Source organism: Alosa pseudoharengus, unplaced genomic scaffold (genome assembly GCF_046254945.1).
Source record: "Alosa pseudoharengus isolate Yale_2024_CS ecotype anadromous, Long Island Sound unplaced genomic scaffold, YU_APseudo_1.1 YU_APseudo_1.1_scf_7, whole genome shotgun sequence".
Lineage (NCBI taxonomy): Eukaryota > Metazoa > Chordata > Actinopteri > Clupeiformes > Clupeidae > Alosa > Alosa pseudoharengus.
This window is the reverse complement of record NW_027468859.1, coordinates 40816641-40836456: the sequence shown is the minus strand read 5'-3', so window position 1 is coordinate 40836456 and position 19816 is coordinate 40816641. Positions and strand designations below refer to the sequence as shown.

Here is a 19816-nt window from a genome sequence, read left to right as displayed (position 1 = left end):
GAAATGTATCATTACAAGTATTTTAGTAGCATGACTTTGTAAAGTCTAGGGAGTTATGTATGTAAAAGAATTGTATGTCTCAAAACTGTGAAATGAGTAAAGTGCCTTAAACTGTTCAAATGAATGTATTCAGATTGCATTGTGTGAAGAGTTAATGCCATAAGTGTTTGTAATCTGTAAGAATGTAACCGATCTCTCTTGATGACTGTAAAAGTGTATGTTGCTAAATGTAATGTGTTACATGGTTATAATTGCCATTGAATGTAAACTGTTTGTGTAACCTCTGGAAACTATCTGTAAACCTGAATGTGATGTATCGTCTCCGAAATGTAACCCGGAGAAGTATGTTAATGCGTGTCATCTTATATTGTTGGTTAAGATCAGTGACTTCTAGAATGTATTAGCTATGGTGAGAATATTCCCAGCTATATTCCCAGTTACCGTGAGAATATTCCCAGCTATATTCCCAGCTAACGTGAGAATATTCCCAGCCCTCGTGGGAACTTGATTTGTCTCAGGAATGTGTGGGGGAGGCCAAGTCCACCTAGTATAAATAGGGGCTGAACTAAACGATCGGGGCTGCTTCTTCTTTTTTCCTTCCTTCAACTCGCTGGGTTTTTGCTTTATGATGTCGCGTGCGGTTGTCAGAATTCGTCCTCCGAAATTCGTTGAGAAGCAAAGTGTTGGACGTCGTGCCAGGCTGAAGCCGCGGATCGTAACTCCGCACCACCTGTTGCCGGGATCGCACTGTTGCTCCGACAGTAAAGAGACTGCCGAACGACTACTTTTTTTTGAGGACTTACTCTTTTTTATACCTTTTCCTCCATTTGTGGATTTAATATTGTATTCTCTTCTCCATCTGTGGATTACTATTTTTATTGTACTCTCTTTTGTGGATTTACTCTTTTTATATTTTCTACAACATTGTAACCTGTAAGTGGATATTACGCCGCATTTTGTAACATCACCAAAGTGCTGAAAAGTAAAGAACTCTTTTAACCTTGGCATCTAATTCTTCAAGCAGTATTTTTTGTCTTTTCTTGGTTTTTCTACGAATTCCAGCAGGAGGGTAAGATAACTGGTTTCTTCTGTGGTTATTCATCTGCTCTTTCTAAGACTTGGGTTAGTTGGACTTAGGTGCTGCTGGACGGTAACTAAATCTCCATCCTTATAAAACCTGAGCAAGAAGTAGCCTATAACCTGTGTCTCTAGATAAACTCTAGGGTCAAACATCTTCGCACGTTAGCCAACTGTTCGAGACCTAGGCGTAGTCGCTCCTTATTTCATAAACATCTCAATAAATCCACCACGGAAGCCTGATCAACTTCCAAGGGGGATATTTAAAAATAGGAGCTTTAGGTTATCTGCGCCGCAGAGGGAAGTCGTGCGACTGCACTCGACAGTAGGTCCCTGCTATCTACAATTACCTCCAGGAGGTATCGTAGGTTTTAACTGCTTAGGCCTGGGGTTACGTCTGAGAAACGGCTGACGTTGACTAGGTTCTGGAGGTTACCTGCAGGGGGCAACACAACACACCTATGGCTACTGAAAAATGTAAGGTTAATTTAGCAAATGTTATTTTGAAGTGTTAAAAAACATCGTTGTTTTAGAATTTCTGAACAAAAGTGGTGATAATTGGGGGTGTCACGATACATCTGTCCTTTGTCAAATGTGTTATGTTCCAAGTAGCCTATGCGTAATTCTGCTGCATAAAGTTGTACGTTTATGACATTCAAGCAAGGAAAACGATGATTTGAAGACATCTGTTTCGTTGGAAGGGCAAGGGGTAGCAACAGGGCAACACAGAGACAGGCCCGATGGCAGGGTTGTTATGAGAGTATTAAAATATGGGATAGCCTATTCTACGGCAAGACAGCGGGGGAAAGTTAAAATACGTGATAAACACGGAAAAAGTTGGCATGCATTGTTTCGGTCCCCATGCACAGGGATTATTTGTCATATTATTAATCACATATGATTATTTGTGAAATTGTGCAAACAGGCGCAACACATTTGAAAAGGAAGGACTGGTAGCATGCAAGCTCACAAAAGATTGATTTAAGAACGTTTTCACAGTGAGTGGCTGTGGCGCAAAGCAGCGCGGGCAGAAGACATGCGACAATTGGCAAGGGGAGGGTCATGTCTTTTTTAACAATTCTGTCGGAGGGTCATTGAACAATTTCTAGCAGGCAAGGGAGGGTCATGCAACTTTTGACTGAAGCACTCAAAATTCCTCCGGTGGCCCCTTCAATAAATCACGAACAGTCCCTAGATTGCTGCTGGGCTATATGTCTTGGTTCATGTCCGTTAACAACTCATTGCCGTCAAACGCGTAGCCTATCTCGCGGTTGCATCCATTACAAACAAACATGCAATGTGAACGTCTGGGATTGGGAAGAGCACTAAATGATCTACTGAATAAGCACGAAGTCAAACCTTTAAATGAAAAACACTCTTTAATAATCAAAAAAATAAACCGCTAATGAAGTAAACTTGTGACCATCAAAAATCGTTTATCGCCTGTAACTCCGTGATAACAGGACGTAACAGGAAGGCATTTGGCTGAGCAACGGAAGTTAATATGCTCTATATTTTGTCCAAATGATGTCTGTCTATCATCGTTGCACTCGGAGAAAACCAGAATGTTTAATTTGTCCTGCGTTTCTTCTACGGCTGCAAACGGAATTCACTCGCAAATATTTCTTTATTAGGGCAGGGCAGGCATATTTCTGGCTATTAAATTATTTCTAAACCAGTCTGCTAAAGTCTGTAGTGAAGTCTGTGTAGGGTTTTCCAGGCTCCATTTCTTTTTACGAGACACCCTGCTCACTTGAGCCATCTACCGGTTGTTTGGGTTGTTGCAGCATCTCACTGGGAAAATACAAATTAAAGTCGCGTGATACCGCGTGATCCCACGCGCGGACCGCGAGTGAAGCTGGCCAAGTCGAAGCACTGCCCACTGTATGTCTCTTATTTTATATGCTGTGTAACTGTAGGGCTATGTCATTTTATGTAGAAAATGTAAAATTGATTTCTGTACAGACATGGTAATTAGTGTTGACGTGAAATTGTAAATATGTGTTGCCTAATGTAGGTCTAACAACATTTCTGTTTGCATTGTTTGATGATATGAAAATGGATGTTCCATGTGAAGTTTGTCATACTCAGGAAATGCTGTAATTTGTAGCCTACTGTCTGCGGTGTTCAGACTTTGTATAAAAAAGATTGTTTCTATCTTACTTGTATTTTTGGATGAAAACAACCACAGTGTTTCCCATACATTGACTAATCTGTGGCGGGGCGCCACAAAATAAAAATCGGCCGCCACACATAAATATTCTATGTTTAATTTAATTTAAATTAAATTAAATATAAGATCAAATCCTTGCATTGCCATTGAGCTGCGCTTTTTATGCAGGCAGCCTTTCCGTGCCCCGCCCCGCCCCGCTCTCTCTCTCGTAGCCCGCTGCCCCTCCTCTGCATGTGCATTTAACAAAATATTCACGATTGTTGAAGGATTGTTGTTGCCACATAGAAGCATTGCATAGAAGACGTCTGGCTAAATTGCTATTAAATCCGCTTAGCATCGTGACCATGCTGCGCAAATTTGTTCAAAACTGCTGCATTGAAGTGAACTCTGCTAAGATCTTATCACAACATAGTAGGCTACATTGAAGAGACTAAACTAAGTTAAGTTATGCAATTAAGCAGTATCTCAAAGCTAACGTTAGAATACTGTTTGGATGCCGAATTTAGCATGCTTAGCCTACTTACAGCTGCTTGTCAATTTCGTTGAAGGTCTCATTTTATTGACTCTGACACTGAATGTTTGCAAAATCCCGATGTAAATGGAAAAGTGTTTTCCAAAATTCAAAAGTGCTTGTCTCAAGGAGAAGTACGAACCTTTATTTTAACTATGTAGAAAACGTTATGAATTGCATCCACACATCAGCAGCCTTTAAACTGTGTTACAATTGCAATTTGCAAGGGTTCCCTCAAGTGACAGGCACTCAATTAGACCTATACACTACTAAGACGATGGCCCCCCCCCCCGTTGTCCAAGTCAGCTACCGCCACAAATTGAATCCAATTCTGTGGGAAACACTGAACCATATAAAGTAATATAGAAACCTGTAGTATATTGAACTATACAGTATCTTAATGCATTCCGTCAAGTCAAATATACTATATATATATATATATATATATATATATATATATATATATATATATATATATATATTAGATATATATATATATATATATATATATATATTAGTAGCCCCCCTAAAATTACTGAAAATAATTAAGATTACGATAATACGAATAATAAAGATTACGGTGTGTTAAAATATCAGCTATCATTATCAGCGGAAGTCAACACACATGCATTATGTTATGGCCATACACACGGTGTCATTTACCGGCAAAATAACTTTTTAAAACGATTTTGAAGTAATAACATGGATAACATGTAATAATAACATAAAAAAGACTTGTTTTTACCTTAGTTGATCCACCAGTTTGTCCTTCAGACGAAGTGAAGTGAAGATGCATAGTGCCTCCCGCTGCTTCTCCTCCAGCTGAAGGAGACGTCAACTCTTGATTTTTCTTTCACATAGTAAAAGATATTTGCGCCACTTAACCAATCATATCGCCAGAAAGCCTATGATGTGACGTTTATGATTAAGTTTTCATGAATAAAATCAATTGGGTCACGGCGGAGTTATTAGACTGAATGTCATAGGTACTAGAGTACTGAAAATAGAATGGGCCATCTGCAAATGGTTAACTTGCTGCACAGTCGGTAAGAGCACAGGTATGGGCTTTGCGGGGGGGGGGGGGTTTATGGCAAAACAAACACAACCCCACCAACACACAGACACTTTTTGCCACAAAAATGTAGAAATGCAGGGTGTCATACACGTTGGAAGTGGGGATGAGCGCACCAAGCCCTTTGTTGTTTCTGTGTAGACAGGCCCTTGGCTACACTGGGCACACAACTGCATTCTGTTCTCAGAGCATGTGCTATTAGTCAGTGCTGGTTCAGACCTCCATGGGGCCCTAGACAAAATCCTGGGGGGCCCTCCTACCTGAACTCTGAAACCATTTTTTTTTATACATCTGACACCTCAGTGCTCTCCATACAATCATCCCATCCCATTTTGGATGTCTACGGAAGTTACCAATAGTGTTTTTCCCCATAAAGGACCTTCACAGCTATAAATGCCCAGTTTTAGGGTCTGGGCTGTTTGCTTTTGATGTTTGCTGTACATATCCCCTTACAATAAATAACTGCAGTTTTTTCAAAGTATACAGTTCAGTTATAGTAGGCTACAGTGCAGTAGCCTAGTATTTTCATGTCCAAAATATTGCATTTCTGTAGTAAATTACAGTACTATGCAGTACAATGCAGTTTTTTTGTGTCCAAAATACTGCATTCCCTGCATAAGAACTGTAAATATTTCCTCCAAAACTGCGAAGGTTATGTGGTTATATTAGACATCAAACCATGGAACGAACACAGGTTTACCCGACTGCTATTCCCGCTGTTCATTCTCGTGAAGTTACTTCCGTTTTCCATGCCCTGAATGCTAATTTGGTTTCATGTTCATCTTCCTAATGTATGAGACACTGTCGCTATAACTGTATACCTACTAGCTTGACTCAAGGGGAGACGGGGGAGGGGGCCTTACTTGCGGAGCCTACGCAACTTGCGTAGTGTGCGTATAGGGAGAACCGTCCCTGCTATTAGTTTAACATAATAAAACGTTAAGGAACAACCCTTGCGTGTTAGTGTGTTTTAAGAAGAAAATCAAAGTCAGCGACATGCTAATGTTTCATTGTTCTCCGCACAAACTGACAGTAAGGCTAGCTTTTGGCAGATACTATGAATAGTAACTATGACAACCAAACTAATTAGGGCGGCCTAAGCTCTACTTTTTCATGAACAATAAATCAACTGTTTTTTCCCCTGTAGATTAATCCTTGTCTTTCTTTTCTGGGCTTTAAAAATATCACAGGACAAAATGCAAAAATAAAGCAACAGGGGAGATAAGCAGGATAACAGCCTTTGAGGTGTCCCGATAAATATAATTAATGGACTTGGTGGAGGAAGTTCCCCTCCGCCGCACGTCTTGGAGTTCTTTGCCTCCGCCTCATCCATTAATTCTGTATATCTGTACACCTTGGTGGCTGTTATCCCTTACTTACCAGATCTACTTTTCTCTGTACACAGAATTAAAGCAGAAAACAGTATTTCTTGTCTGTGGGGTATAATGGGTCATATTATTCTAATGCATATTTGTATGTAAAAAAAGTGTTTCAGAAAAACAGTGTTTCAGAAAAGTAGCCTATAATTTCTGTAAAATAGCAAGATTCAGAAAATGTCATACTGTACACTCTTCAATTTCCTCCATCTTGTAGACAAATATGCCAAAAATATTTTTTTATGTGAATAAAATCAAATTTTGATGATAATTGGATATACAGCTGGAGAGGTATTTCAAAGACTGTATGCTACTGTCTACTGCAAGCTATGCTACCAAATTGCCATGTATTTCTTTTTATAACTAGTCCCTTAGAGTAAAAGTATGCTCCAATGGTGATTGATAGCATTATTTTTTTGTATGTGAGGTGGTAATTCTGCACTGAAAGTGGAATGTTCAACATAGGCACCAAATGTTTAAGAGAGATGTGGACAGAAATCGCAATTTTTTAAAGTAATGTAAGTAATGTAATTGGCCCTATTCATTATTTTAGCTTACGTTACATCTAACTTGAATTCAACATTGACAGACAGTGCTTAAAGTCTACTGAATTCCAGGGTATTTCTCCCCATGGACAACTAGAGAACAGAAAAGAGAACAGCACCGGATATCATTGGTTTGTGGACGCAGTAGCGGTGTCAGCCTAGCCTACTAAGCTTGTTTTCCCCAAATAATCATTTGTTGTTTTTGTTGTTGTCTTTTTATTGTCAGGGGATCAATGATAAATATAGCTGCAAGCAGCAATGCGGGGGCCTAGCAGTGCGCTATAGCAGGAACGGCGTTGCCATGGCATGAGCAAGCACTCACAGCAAGAGGCCAAATGAGACCACTTTCCTTGCATGTCCTCACAATCAGCTACCATGTCCCTCTACCAAGTTTGGACTTCATACACCAAAGTGTTGCTGAGATACGAGCCCACTTCCTGTATTACAGCTTCATCGCTATATTTGATTGGCTGTCATGGGCCAATAAAGTGGAATTTGAAAAATCTGACAAGTATCGTTTGTGCGGCTCGGTCTGAAGATCATCTCCACCAAGTTCCGTGTGACCGCTGAAACTTTTTGTAGAGTTTGGGCTAAATCCAATATGGCGGGGGTCCAATATGGCGGAAAGTGACGGGATAGGGATCGATGAACTTGAGATGGTCCAAGGATTCAGACGCTACCTCAATTGTGAAAATCAGACAAGAGAGTCAAGGATCACGCGCAAGAACGCATGTCCAGCATTGAACTGGTGGTGGCGCTAGAGTGTTCAATGTATATGCATAAAAAAGTCGAAGGAATTGTCTGTAGACCTCCGAGACAGGATTATCTCGAGGCACAGATCTGGGGAAGGGTATAGAACAATTTCTGCGGTTTTAAAAGTCCTTATGACCACAGTGGAGCACAGAGCTGGCCGTCCCTCTAAACTGGATAATATATTAAAGTAGTGGCTTCAGGACAACTCTGTGAATGTCCTAGAGTGGCCCAGCCAGAGCCCAGACTTGAATCCCATTGAACATCTCTGGAGGGATCTGAAAATGGCTGTAATTGCTACCAAAGGTGCCACAACAAAGCAAAGGCAAAGGCTGTGAATACTTATGTACATACTATATTTTCGTTCTTTATTTCTAATAAATTTGCAAACGTTTAAAAAAAAACTGATTCCATTTTGGAATAAGGCTGTAACATAACAAAATGTGAAAAAAGTGAAGCGCTGTGAATACTTTCCGTATGCATTTCTTTACACAATTAATTAATCCCATTCTTTCATTTACCTCCTACAACACAAAGAATTTCTTACCTTCACCCTCTTCCAACACAGACCGAGACACAGTGAGGCACTGCATAGACTCATACTGCTGACGTGCTTCCTGGTTCTCTGAGTCTACCTCATCTGGTGGCCTCTTCAGCAGACGACAGTTAAAGGTATGACTGTTCCTTCGACCTGATTCTTGAGGCCATGGCACTCCATTCACTGTAAATACCCCACATATAATCAAGGTTTACAAGATTATTTAGAGGAGGAAACTTTCCATGATAATTAACATTCATAAAGAGACAACACCATTTTTACACACACACACAAGAAATATCTAATAAAATAAATAAATCCCATATCCAATATCTAATTATCCTAAATGGCAACAAACAATTATTTGGACAAATTATGACGGTAGAGGAGTGTGGGGTAAATCACTCAATGGAATAATGGAATAACGAGAAACAGGAATAAAACGAATGACTAATTACATTATGTCCCAGGACCTCTTTCTACCCTGTTGGTTCTGTTACACCCAGGTGTTACCCCTTATGACTTTATTCCTGTGGTGACTAGAAGTAGGAGGACTCGAGTACATCCAGCTTGCAGGGTTAATCATTTAAATCTACTACCTGTACCACAGCTGCCTCAGAATATTTCTGCAGAACATGTAAATTTAAAATATAGCTGCAAGCAGCAATGAGGGGGCCAAGCAGAGAAGCTGGAGTTGCCATGTCAACACTATACTGTTGCATCAGACATATAAGCAGTCACAGCAAGTTTCATGTCAAACAACCCAAGATTGGTTGAGATATAAGGTCACTTCCTGTTTGGCGGCAACGCCACCTATTTCGATTGGCTGTGACGGACAAACAATTTTGTCAATTTATCCAAAAAGTAATGCACTGATAAGGCATTGTCTAAAGATGGTTTGTGGCAACTTTGGTGAAGATCGGCTCAAATGTGTGACCTGTGAAAATGTTTTTGTGTTTCAGAAATAATTCAAGATGGCAGCCAGATCGATTACAGTGACATCACCAATGGCATTTGTCGGCCTTAAGACCTCCCATAGTATTAACAAACACAACTAGTAAGTTTTACTTCCAAACACATGAACAGCTACAGGCCAAAATGCAGTTTTGCTAATTGCAGCGCCCCCTAGAGGTCAAAGGTCACCAACATGTTTGATCGTGCTCCTTATGGTGTCATAAGTCTATGTACTAAGTTTGGTTATGAAACATGAAAGGGTTGTTGAGATATGAGCTCACTTCCTGTTTGGCGGCTCTGCCACCCAATTTGATTGGCTGTTACGGGCGAATGGTTTTAGATATGAAGACAAAAAGCACAACTTGTGTGAGGCTTGGTCTAAAGATCATGTGTGTCAAGTTTGGTGTCGATCTGACAAAATTTGTGAACTGTGAAAATTTTGTTTCACTCTTGCTAAAGTCAATCATGGCGGAAATTACTGTCATAGGGTATGTTACTGTCATAGGGTATGTTAAACTTGTTCCTATGTTAAACAAGGATTCCAATGATACCTCATTTTTGAAAATCTGGCCCAACGGGTCAAAAGTTCCATGTGTGAACGCACGTCCAAATTTTACCTGTTGGTGGCACTAGAGCACTCAAGGTACCGGCATGAAACTTGGTGAAATTAATCATGGGACTGTCCCCAATCAGTGTGCCAAATTATAACAATTCAACCCTTATTGTTCATAAAATAAAAGCTGTGCTATACTTGAAAAAATTATTTCCAATAAAATAATTTATTTACTTCTGCTATTGACCTTGGGGGGACTGTTGACCAAATAACCAAATTTTGCTGAAAACGGGCTTTTTGAAAATCAAGCCCAATTTAAAAAAATACTGTATATAATAATAATGAATTTGTGTCACATACTTTTTGAATGAGAAGCCCTAAAAGGTGATGATGTCAAGTCAAGTCAAGTCAAGTCACATTTATTTATATAGCACACTTAAGGTAATGTAATTGACCCAAGGTGCTCAGAAAAAAATAAAATCAATAAATACATTAATAAAAACTAAAATATAAATGACAAAAAAATAAATAAAAATAAATAAATGAAAACACATAATAATAATAATAATAGTAATAAAATAATAATAATAATAATAAACAGATTATGATTGTAGATAAAAGAACATATGGTTACTGAAACTACTACTACTATAGGCCTAGAGAAAGATGTACAGTAAAGTTAAAGATGCCAGTTAATATAATGCTGAAAAGAAATAGAAATAAGATAAATAAACAAACAAGGGGAGAAATTAATGGACATTATAGGCCAAAGAAAATAGATGGGTCTTTAAATATGATTTAAAACTACTGATGGTGGGACAGGACTTAATTTCTATAGGGAGATTATTCGGGATTATTAGGGAGTCTAGGGGCAGCAACAGAAAAGCCCCATCACCTTTAGTTTTTAGGGTTGCTAGCGGCTGCATTTTGGACTTATTGAAGTCTAGCAAGGGTAGATTGGTTCAGACCTAAATACAGAGAGTTACAATAGTCCAGACTAGATGTAACAAAAGCATGGATTACAGTTTCTAAGTCAGTATACAAGAGCAAGGGCTTTAATTTAGCTATTTGTCTTAGTTGGAAAAAGCTTCCCTTAACCACACTTCTGACTTGCTTATTGAAATTTAAAGAGGAATCTAGGCAAACAGCTAGATTTCTGACCTCACTGTGGCAATTTACAGCCAGTGGCACAAGTGCATTTCTTATCTTAGGAACAGAGCTGAGTGGACCAAAAATAATTATCTCTTTTCTTTTCATTTAATTGTAAGAAATGTGCAGCCATCCAACTCATTAAGGCAGTTAAACAGGCTTTCTAAAGTGCAAGAACTGTCGGCTGTTAATGGCAGATACAATTGAGAGTCAGTGATATTGAATGTTATGTTTCTTAAAGACGGAGCCAAGAGGCAGCATATATAGAGAGAATAGCAGAGGGCCTAAAATGGAACCCTGTGGGACACCACATTTGATAGGAGCAATGGACGAAGAGCAATTACCTAATCTTACAGAGAATGTTCTATCATTCAGATATAATGTGAATCATTTCAACACCACCCCTTGCAGACCAACTTCAACCTCAACAACGTTTCAAAAGGATGCTATGGTCAATGGTATCAAAAGCAGCACTAAGGTCAAGAAGTGCTAAAAGGGCACAAGACCCATTATCTACTGAGCAAAGAATATCATTTTGCACCTTAAGTAGAACAGATTCGGTGCTATGAAGTTTTCTAAAACCTGAAATTTATCTAGAATGTTGAAAGCATTCAAGTAAGAGGTGACCTGAGAGAGAACAACATTTTCCAGGATCTTTGAAACAAAAGGTAATTTAGAAATAGGCCTATAGTTTTTCAGGTCACTGTAATCAAGACTGGGCTTCTTTAGTAGAGGTTGGACAATTGCATGCTTAAAACTAGAGGGGACCACTGCAGTAGATAGAGAGCTGTTGATAATGGCCAAAACAACAGGGCAAATGATGTTAAAGACTTCCTTAAACAGGTATGAAGGTAAAACATCTGAGTGGCAAGAGGAGGATTTCATACGAGACCACTTAAATTTAGGGAAGGAATTTGAGATTTAATGTTATTAATCTTTTTAATGAAGAAATTGATGGAGTTTACCTCGACCCTATACTCTGTTGTATCTAAAGTAAGAATGAAAAGAAAAGATTGAGACTCACCCAAGCTCTTAGGCAGCAGACTGCGCACAAAGTCATTATGGTCACCAACGTGAAGGATACTATAGACACTGGAAGTCATCAGTTCTTCTTGGGTGTAACCCAGGTAGCTAGTCACATTCTCAGATACAAAAACAATCCGACCCTCCCGATTCACCACAAAGAAGAAGCCATTTAGGGCCTGGAAGAAAATTGAAGAGAAGGATACACAGTGCCACAACAAGTGATGAGTGAAAACCATGGACCTGGAGAAAGTTATGAGGTACCGCCCATCACCACCTTTCTATGACAAGCCAATTGGGTGCCACATAACTGATACGCACAAACCTATATGGACAAAAGTATTGGGATACAATATATTTAATTCAGACCCAATGCCAGATGTATAAAATCAAGCATCTCGCCATGCAGTCTGCATTCACCAACATTTATGAAAGTAGGGGTCGTTCTGAAGAACTCAGTAAATTCAATCATGATACTGACATAGTAGTGCTGGGCGGTATGACAAAAAATGAATATCACAGTACTTCTTAAGATTTTGATGGTTTCACTGTATATCACGGTATTGTTAATTTAGCATGACTAGCCCTCTATAGGTTTGTATGTTAGAGTGCGGTTCGGGCCGCATATTTCTGTCCGAACCCGGCCCGCGTCCGACAGAGTTGCGTCCGAATCTGACCCTAAGCCGACCGGCATTTTAATTTTTATTTCCGAACCCAACCCGAGCCCGACGCAAATGATGCCTCAGTCATTCCCATGCTAGTGATTAAATGTTCACGTTTGTGGATAGCTTGTCTTTAACCTATTAAACAACTGTCAAAATGGAAGTCTACAGAATCATCAGATGAGCGTGCACGCACTCAGGAGGTCACACACATTAACACAGGAGGTCCAAGCAAGCATAGCCTATTGAAATAGAATTCTAGTCTTAATATTGCCAAACTTCTTGAAAATGTAAGTCTTGAAATGAACTGCAACAGTCATTGAAACTACGGTCCTTCTGTCACTGATCTATATGCAGCATCGACGTTAATTGGGGCAACTCAAGGAAATCCTCTCCTCCAATTGAACGAGACGGCCTTATACTGGTAGCCTATGCAACACAAATACCTCCACCTAGTATGCCTAGACTTCCCATAATTTTCTTTGGTCTTAAAATCTCCCGATAGTCTAACAACTTTTTTTTTAACGTCACCCAAGATGGTCTGTCTTGCCTTGTCACGGCAACATAAACAAATCTTGCACACAGGAAGAAGGCTGTTAGGTCCTTTTTAAAATTAAATTTTATTCTAAAAAAAAACCTTCCATCTTGTGAAACAGACCTGTTGGTTACCCAACACAATAAGCTATTTTAAATGTAAAATGTCCAATGCATATCGTACCGATGTGTCCGAACCTGAACCAAACCTGAGTATAATTTCTAAATATTTGTCCAAATCCGACCCGACCTGTCGGGTACAGTGTTTTTTTACAATTCTGGAAAACTGTAAGTGTTCCCTTAATTTTTTTGAGCAGTATATATTGCCTCATATCACAACAGAAAAGGTACTACTAGCCTGAGAAGAAAACAGAAAAAGACAAAATACTGTATTTTTTAATACTGTATTTATTCATGATGGCACACACATTATGCAGACATTACTGATATTATTACATTAAGCCTAGAACACATTGTGTAGTATGGTGAGTGCCAGCCTCTTTGCTTACTAATGCCCTGATTGAGGACTTGTTTTCCTGAATATTGTTCTTTTGTCATGCCATTATCTCGGTGTTTACTATAGTATCAAACAAATATTTTTTTTCTTGGAAAATACTTTTCCATTTACATTGAAATTGAGCAAGCATTCAATGTCGGTGTCATATTAGTAGTAGTATATAGTTTTAGGCTACATGCCCTGCATGAATAGTCGATATTGACAAGCAGCTAATGACCTAGCTCAGTAAGAAAACACCAAACCTAATACACAGTAATTCAACATTGCTCCCTACCACTCTGGCTACTACAAACGTTCACGTTAGCTGGCGACAGTTGAAAATTGGCCAGTTTTACATACAGCTGTCCGGCAGAAAAAAAATTGAACAGACAGAATGTCCGGTGGAAAATATGCTAAATGAGTGATTGAATTACTAAAGTATTAAATAGGCCTTTACTGCACAACGTGTAACATATGTTACCACGATAAGTTACATAAAGCCGGTGAAAAGTTTGTTTTTGATCTCAACTTTGCAAGCATTCGAGTGGACTAGGCTACTTCCATTCTATAAGGTTGCGCAGCAAGTAAGCAGGAGCACTTACAGTTGCAGCAATGCTAATTTATTGAGCATCATTTCAGACTACTCCTATTTAAGATACAGGGAAATCCAGGGCAAATAAAAACATCACGGCTGCCCAACTAAAATCTTCATTAAAGGGACCGTATTATGCAAAACTCACTTTTTCTGTGCTTTTGTACTTCCAATTGGGTCTCTGATGCTTCTACAAACACTCCAAATGCAAATCAAATGCATTGAGTTTTTGTGGGTTAGTTATGTTTTGTGGATCTGCTCCTAGTTATTTTAATTCAATAATCAAGGCTTACATCTCCAACCGCCCACTGCGGTTTTCTGATGAGCGTTTGTTATGTCGACCAGTCATAAACACTAGGTCTAATTCAAGACTCTTTTCCTTAGTGGTTCCATGTTGGTGGAATGAGTTGCCCAGTGCTCTCCGTTCCTGTGGTAGTTTTGGGTCGTTTAAGAGGGGTCTAAAGACATTCATTAGTTCTTTAAGCACTTCTTATGCGTTATGGTTTGTATAATATTGTTTTATTTCCATTAAGCTGTTGATTAATTTGACATTATTGTTTATTATTGATATTCTCCTTAGTATAGTCTTACCATATCATTGTTTTTTTATATATTATTGATTGAATGGACATTATTGTTTATTATTGCTTTTTTTCCTTTTTTTATTGCTTATTTTATTAGGCTATTGATTGAATTGACATTGTTGTTTATTATTGCTATTCTCCTTATTATAGTTTGACCAACATTCTAATCTGTTCCCTGTTAAAATTTTAAATATTATGTTGTTTTTGTGTGTCGCTTTGGACAAAGGCGTCTGCAAAATCCCATAACCATAACCATCCCATAACTAGTTGAGAGATGATGTCAGAAACCATGCACTTCTGTGAGCTGGTCAGATTTCTCCCCTATTGTTACATCAGAGCCACCCCAGAGCCATATTAACGTTTTTCATGTGACGTATTCTAGGTTCTATAGCTTTGTTTACATCCACCTGGTAGGCAAGGGACAAATTGAACCTATTGAATGTCGTTGTCTGCAGCTGCCTCTCAGTAGGCTACATCTCTGTATTTCAGCAATGTCAACATTTCAGGCATCAATAAAACGTTATCCCATAATATAAAATATTCTTGCCATGTTTAAAATGCTGCACTTTTCCCCTTTGTCTGTAGATCAGACATGTCAAAGTCAAGGCCCGCAGGCCAGAACCGGCCCGCAGGCCACAGCCGCCGGCTGCTGTTTTGCACGCACCAATACTCCATTCCCCACAATGCAACGGTAGCCCGCGAACTCACTGCGGTGCCGCAAGTGGGCCTCGGCTTCATTATTCATCAGTATTCAGTCAGGGCAACTGTTAGTGTCAACTTTCAGCTACCCCCCTCCCCAGTGTTGTGCCTGAACTCTTTCATATTTTGAGCGAACGTGAACTGAACGTACTGTATTACTGCCTGATGAACGTTACTGTGAACTCATTCATTCTGGTGTCTGTGAACTGCACGCTCTTTCAGTTTAACTTCGTTGAACAGGGCGCTAGATTTCTACAGAGCCTTCCACGCGAAAACCCGGCTAAAACACACCGTAAAAAGGCCTTAATATGGCAGCATGCAGGTCACCATTTGTCAAACTATGGGCCGCGGTCCGCAATGTGGACAATGGTCTGCAGAGTGAAATTATTCCCGGGCCATCGTCTGATAATTTGCTGCGCAATTGATCAAGGAGCCGCGGACAGAAAAAGAAAACAAACATTTCTGCAATTAGTAGGAAATACTTGTTAATTTGGTGTCATCAAACATAGAGGGATAGAATTAAGTCGTTGTATGAGCGTTTATTCAATGCATGCGTGTGCACGTTGGTAGCAAAGCTAAGCTTCACCCTTTTGGAAGGCTATTTAATTATGAAACGACATTTATTGAACGACGTGGATTTATGCAACTTCAATAAAAAAACAGAGCACAGACTATATAAAACACTGTTTGGCATTAAGTATTAAAGTCAGCCAAAAGCTATTAATTAGTCTTAGTTAGAGACAGTTAAAGATCTCCAGATCAGTGATTTACGCATGATCTGATCCGCCATTTACCATTCACAAAAGCTGGTATTGTGTTTCCTGAATCCTTACATTCAGGCATTCAAATTAAATGTAATTAAATAGCATATAAATATTCTATCAGTGTATGATGCTTGCATGAGGGAAACATCCCAAAACAACGGCACCCATATAACTGCTGTTGTTTTGAGAAGTATTTCTCATGCAAGCATCATGCAAAAACAATTAAACTATTGTAGGCCTAATTATAGTAAAGCAGTACTCTGATGTGCATGTTTTCACAAACTTTTGTGAACAATCTTAGCACTTTAAACATTGACTGTTTTGAAGTGCATGTATAGCAATTTAGTATAAAAATAATAATAATTGTGATTAGAGCCCGACCGATTTATCGGCGGGCCGATATTATCGGCCGATATTAGGCATTTTCCAAACTATCGGTATCGGCATTTATAATAGCCGATAAATGAATATTTTAAAAATAAAATAAAAACGGACATAACACCCTTCAACCATGTCATGAGTGTTGGCGTTGTATAGTTTGTCCACCAGAGGGCACTCTACACCGTCCCTGCTGGCAACACTCGTGTATAACGCGCCACACATCCTGCAACCTGATGATCCAGCCAGAGTCGGGCAGAGAACCAGTTATCTGCGAGTGAGATCATGAAGTGTGTTCATGGTGATTTGGTCACGAGACATACATTGCTTGAAATAACAATTAAAAGAACATCCCCATCAGTTCTCTTAACTCAAATAAGCATGACAAAATTCGTGAAAACAATGTCCAGTTTTGCTGCTGTTAAATAAGCCGAGAGTGAAGCGGAATTAGCTAGTAATTACGTTACGTTGTTACAGTGTAGTTGACTGTCTGTCCTTTTAACTTTTGACAATGTCACTGAAGATGTATTTCTTTAATAGCGTGAGTTATAGCAGTGAGACGTATCATCTCTCCCCGGCCTGTTATTTTGAAAGCGTATGTTTTACAATTTGCAGTATGACGTTATCCATTGCTAAATCAGGGCTCATCATAGACTAGCTAACCACAAAGCTAGCTGCCATGAATATCAGTGGAAGACCGCTAACGTTAACATTAATGAGCTTGGAAACCACAACGAACTTATTCTGCCTAAATAAAGTAATGATTTATAACTAGTATATCTGTAGTTACAGTCCCTGCATTGTAAAATGTAAGTTAGACGTGCGAGGAGTGAACATTTAGACATAGGGAAAAAGTATCAAACGTAGCTTGTGCAAAACGTAGCTTGTGCATAAAAGTTAGCTTTTCTTTTACACGTGTGTGAAATCCAATGACGCCAAGTGTGTGTTTCAGACTGTCGTTCAGCCGCAGCATTAACGAGTTACATAATGGATTTAGATCACTAAATAGTAGGTTTAAGAAGGCAGGCAGCAACTGATGATTGAAAATGGTTTGATGTAGCTTGATGGAAATAATTTTAAAAGTGCAGGTAAAGGGATAAGCAAGCTGACATTGTATTTATAAGGTAGCTTATAAGGCAATAGGGACTAATTATTACACACGCACACTCAAACATTTAAGAGTGACCTTTATCTTGTTTAATGATAATACAAATGATGATGATAGTAATAATGTCATTATTTTTTGTAATTATTAAGTCTTAGTTCAAAGTTATATTTATGAAGCTTACTAGTCTTTTAATACTGGTAACTTTGATTTGGTTGTTGTTATTATGTTTTTGTTCAAAAGACTAAGTTTCATATCTTAAGTTTCTATTTTTATACATTTTATTTATCAGAACTTTAATATATTTCGATGTTCCTCTGTTCCACTGTGACAATATTATTTAAAAATAAACAAGTTTGTTTTTGAAATGCATTATCATATTATTTTAGTCAATACTCATAAATAACTACAAATAACTAATGTTAGGGAAATCTGTTAATGTTATGTTGCGCGTTTCTGAAAAAATATATATATCGGCCGATATGTAAGGGATAACGGCCGCCGAGGTGTCCTGTTATACGGAATTAATGGACGAGGGCGAGGGGCAAAAACTCCCCGACGCGCAAGTCCATTAATTCCGTATAACTGGACACACCTTGAAGGTCGTTATCCCGCTTATCACCCGGTTGCCACTGTAAACACTGGAAACACGCGGTTCTGTTTAAAAAGAAGCTCACTAGTTCAGCTTGTTGTACAACTTTAGCATGGACAGTTAGCTTGTTTACAGTTGATTCCATTGTTGGGAAGCCTGCAACCAAAAGATTCTAGAGCGCTGCAACCGTCGTCCTACTATGGTTGTTATAGTTACCATTCATAAGCATTGATATGGAACGGTGTCCTGTTATTCAGAATTAAAGGCCACCCGCCAGCCAATCAGAAAAGAGTATTTCTTCTCTCCGGGTGATAAATCGGAATATCGGATTTTTAAATCAACAAATATTTGTATCGGTATCGGCCTTCAAAATCCTTTATCGGTCGGGCTCTAATTGTGATATCATTATGATAATTTGATGGGGGGTGGGAGGAGGGGTGGGTTCATGTAGGTGGGCCCTATGACCCCAAAGTATGCCTTGACTGAGCTTCAGGTCAAAGAAGTTTGAGAAAGGCTGATGTAGACGACAAAGCAGCAAGGAGGCATCATATGATCATTTAAACAAGTTTTATGACAAGGTCGGTGAGGATGGGAAAAATCATACATTTCTGTGCAAACTTTGCCCGCACTTCAGTCACAGTCATTATTCATTTAATCATTAAATAAAATACAGTACACGTCTTGGTTCAATAGGTTACGTGCAGTCATTTTAATATGTTTTAATAAACATTGAACCAGTCCGGCCCTCGGCTTGTAGCAAATTTGTTTTTTTGGCCCTCTAATGTATTTGACTTACTATCTCCCTGCTGTAGATAGTTGTATTTTAGGCAGCCTACGTCTTCGTAGACAGTAGCCTAGGCTACACCATTAGGCCATCTTGAGAATAAAACACATCCTCCACAACCATGAGGATAGGTAGGCTAAACGGTCGTTCGTCGCCTTTTTGCTTTTTATTGCAAAACCAACTAGGGTTAGGCGCTTCCTGTCTATGATCCTCCATTTTGGTCGTAGCCTATTGTTTCCAATCAGCACTATGCGAAAGAGCATTGACAGTCCAAACATTTTTTACGCACCTGATATCATCCATATTATACAGAATACAAACAGAAACACCACATGTCTCGTTCTTGTTGCCATATTTAAGCAATATGACACATGGGTTAGTAAAGGATATCCCCGCAACTGTAATTTGGCCGTAGGTACGAGACTGAAGGCCATATAGAGTAGCCTAGCCTACGCTAGAAGTGACCCAGGCTCCATTACCTCTACTGGGCTTATATACCGACCCAAATAAAGTTTTACCCATTATCATTTAACATTGTTAGGCTATGCTACATCATACATGCAGGTGTCTGAATTTATTCTGCTAATGGTTATTGTATTTAGCATCTGTTTCGGCTAAACTCTAATAACTTGATTTTACTACAGAAATTCAGAACAGAACCAGCAATGACGTCTGTCACACATTCTTTATTATTTCTGTATAACAAATTGCATTTTATCACTGGCAGTCAGATGCTTTCTGGTGGAGAATCCTCCATCGCGGTGTCACCGACTCGTATTACCTGGCTTTCAATCATGCTGCCCGTTGACGTAAACGTGGAATCAGTTCCGGAGTGGGGCGTGGCTAACAACAGCTCATTTGCATTTAAGGCAACAGGCCCCAAAAACAACCTATTCTGAAAGGGA

At 39.1% G+C, this 19816-nt stretch overlaps 1 protein-coding gene across 1 annotated transcript in view; it reads right to left on the bottom strand.

Moving 5' to 3' along the window:
• ncoa1 (nuclear receptor coactivator 1) overlaps positions 1-19816 on the bottom strand; it is a 189332-nt gene that overhangs the window by 110519 nt on the left and 58997 nt on the right. Inside the window, exons 6-7 of the mRNA XM_076272387.1 lie at positions 11723-11900; positions 8052-8225 (exon numbers count right to left, since the gene is read on the bottom strand). Coding sequence (XP_076128502.1) covers positions 8052-8225; positions 11723-11900 — 352 coding nt within the window. The remainder of the gene's footprint in view (positions 1-8051; positions 8226-11722; positions 11901-19816) is intronic.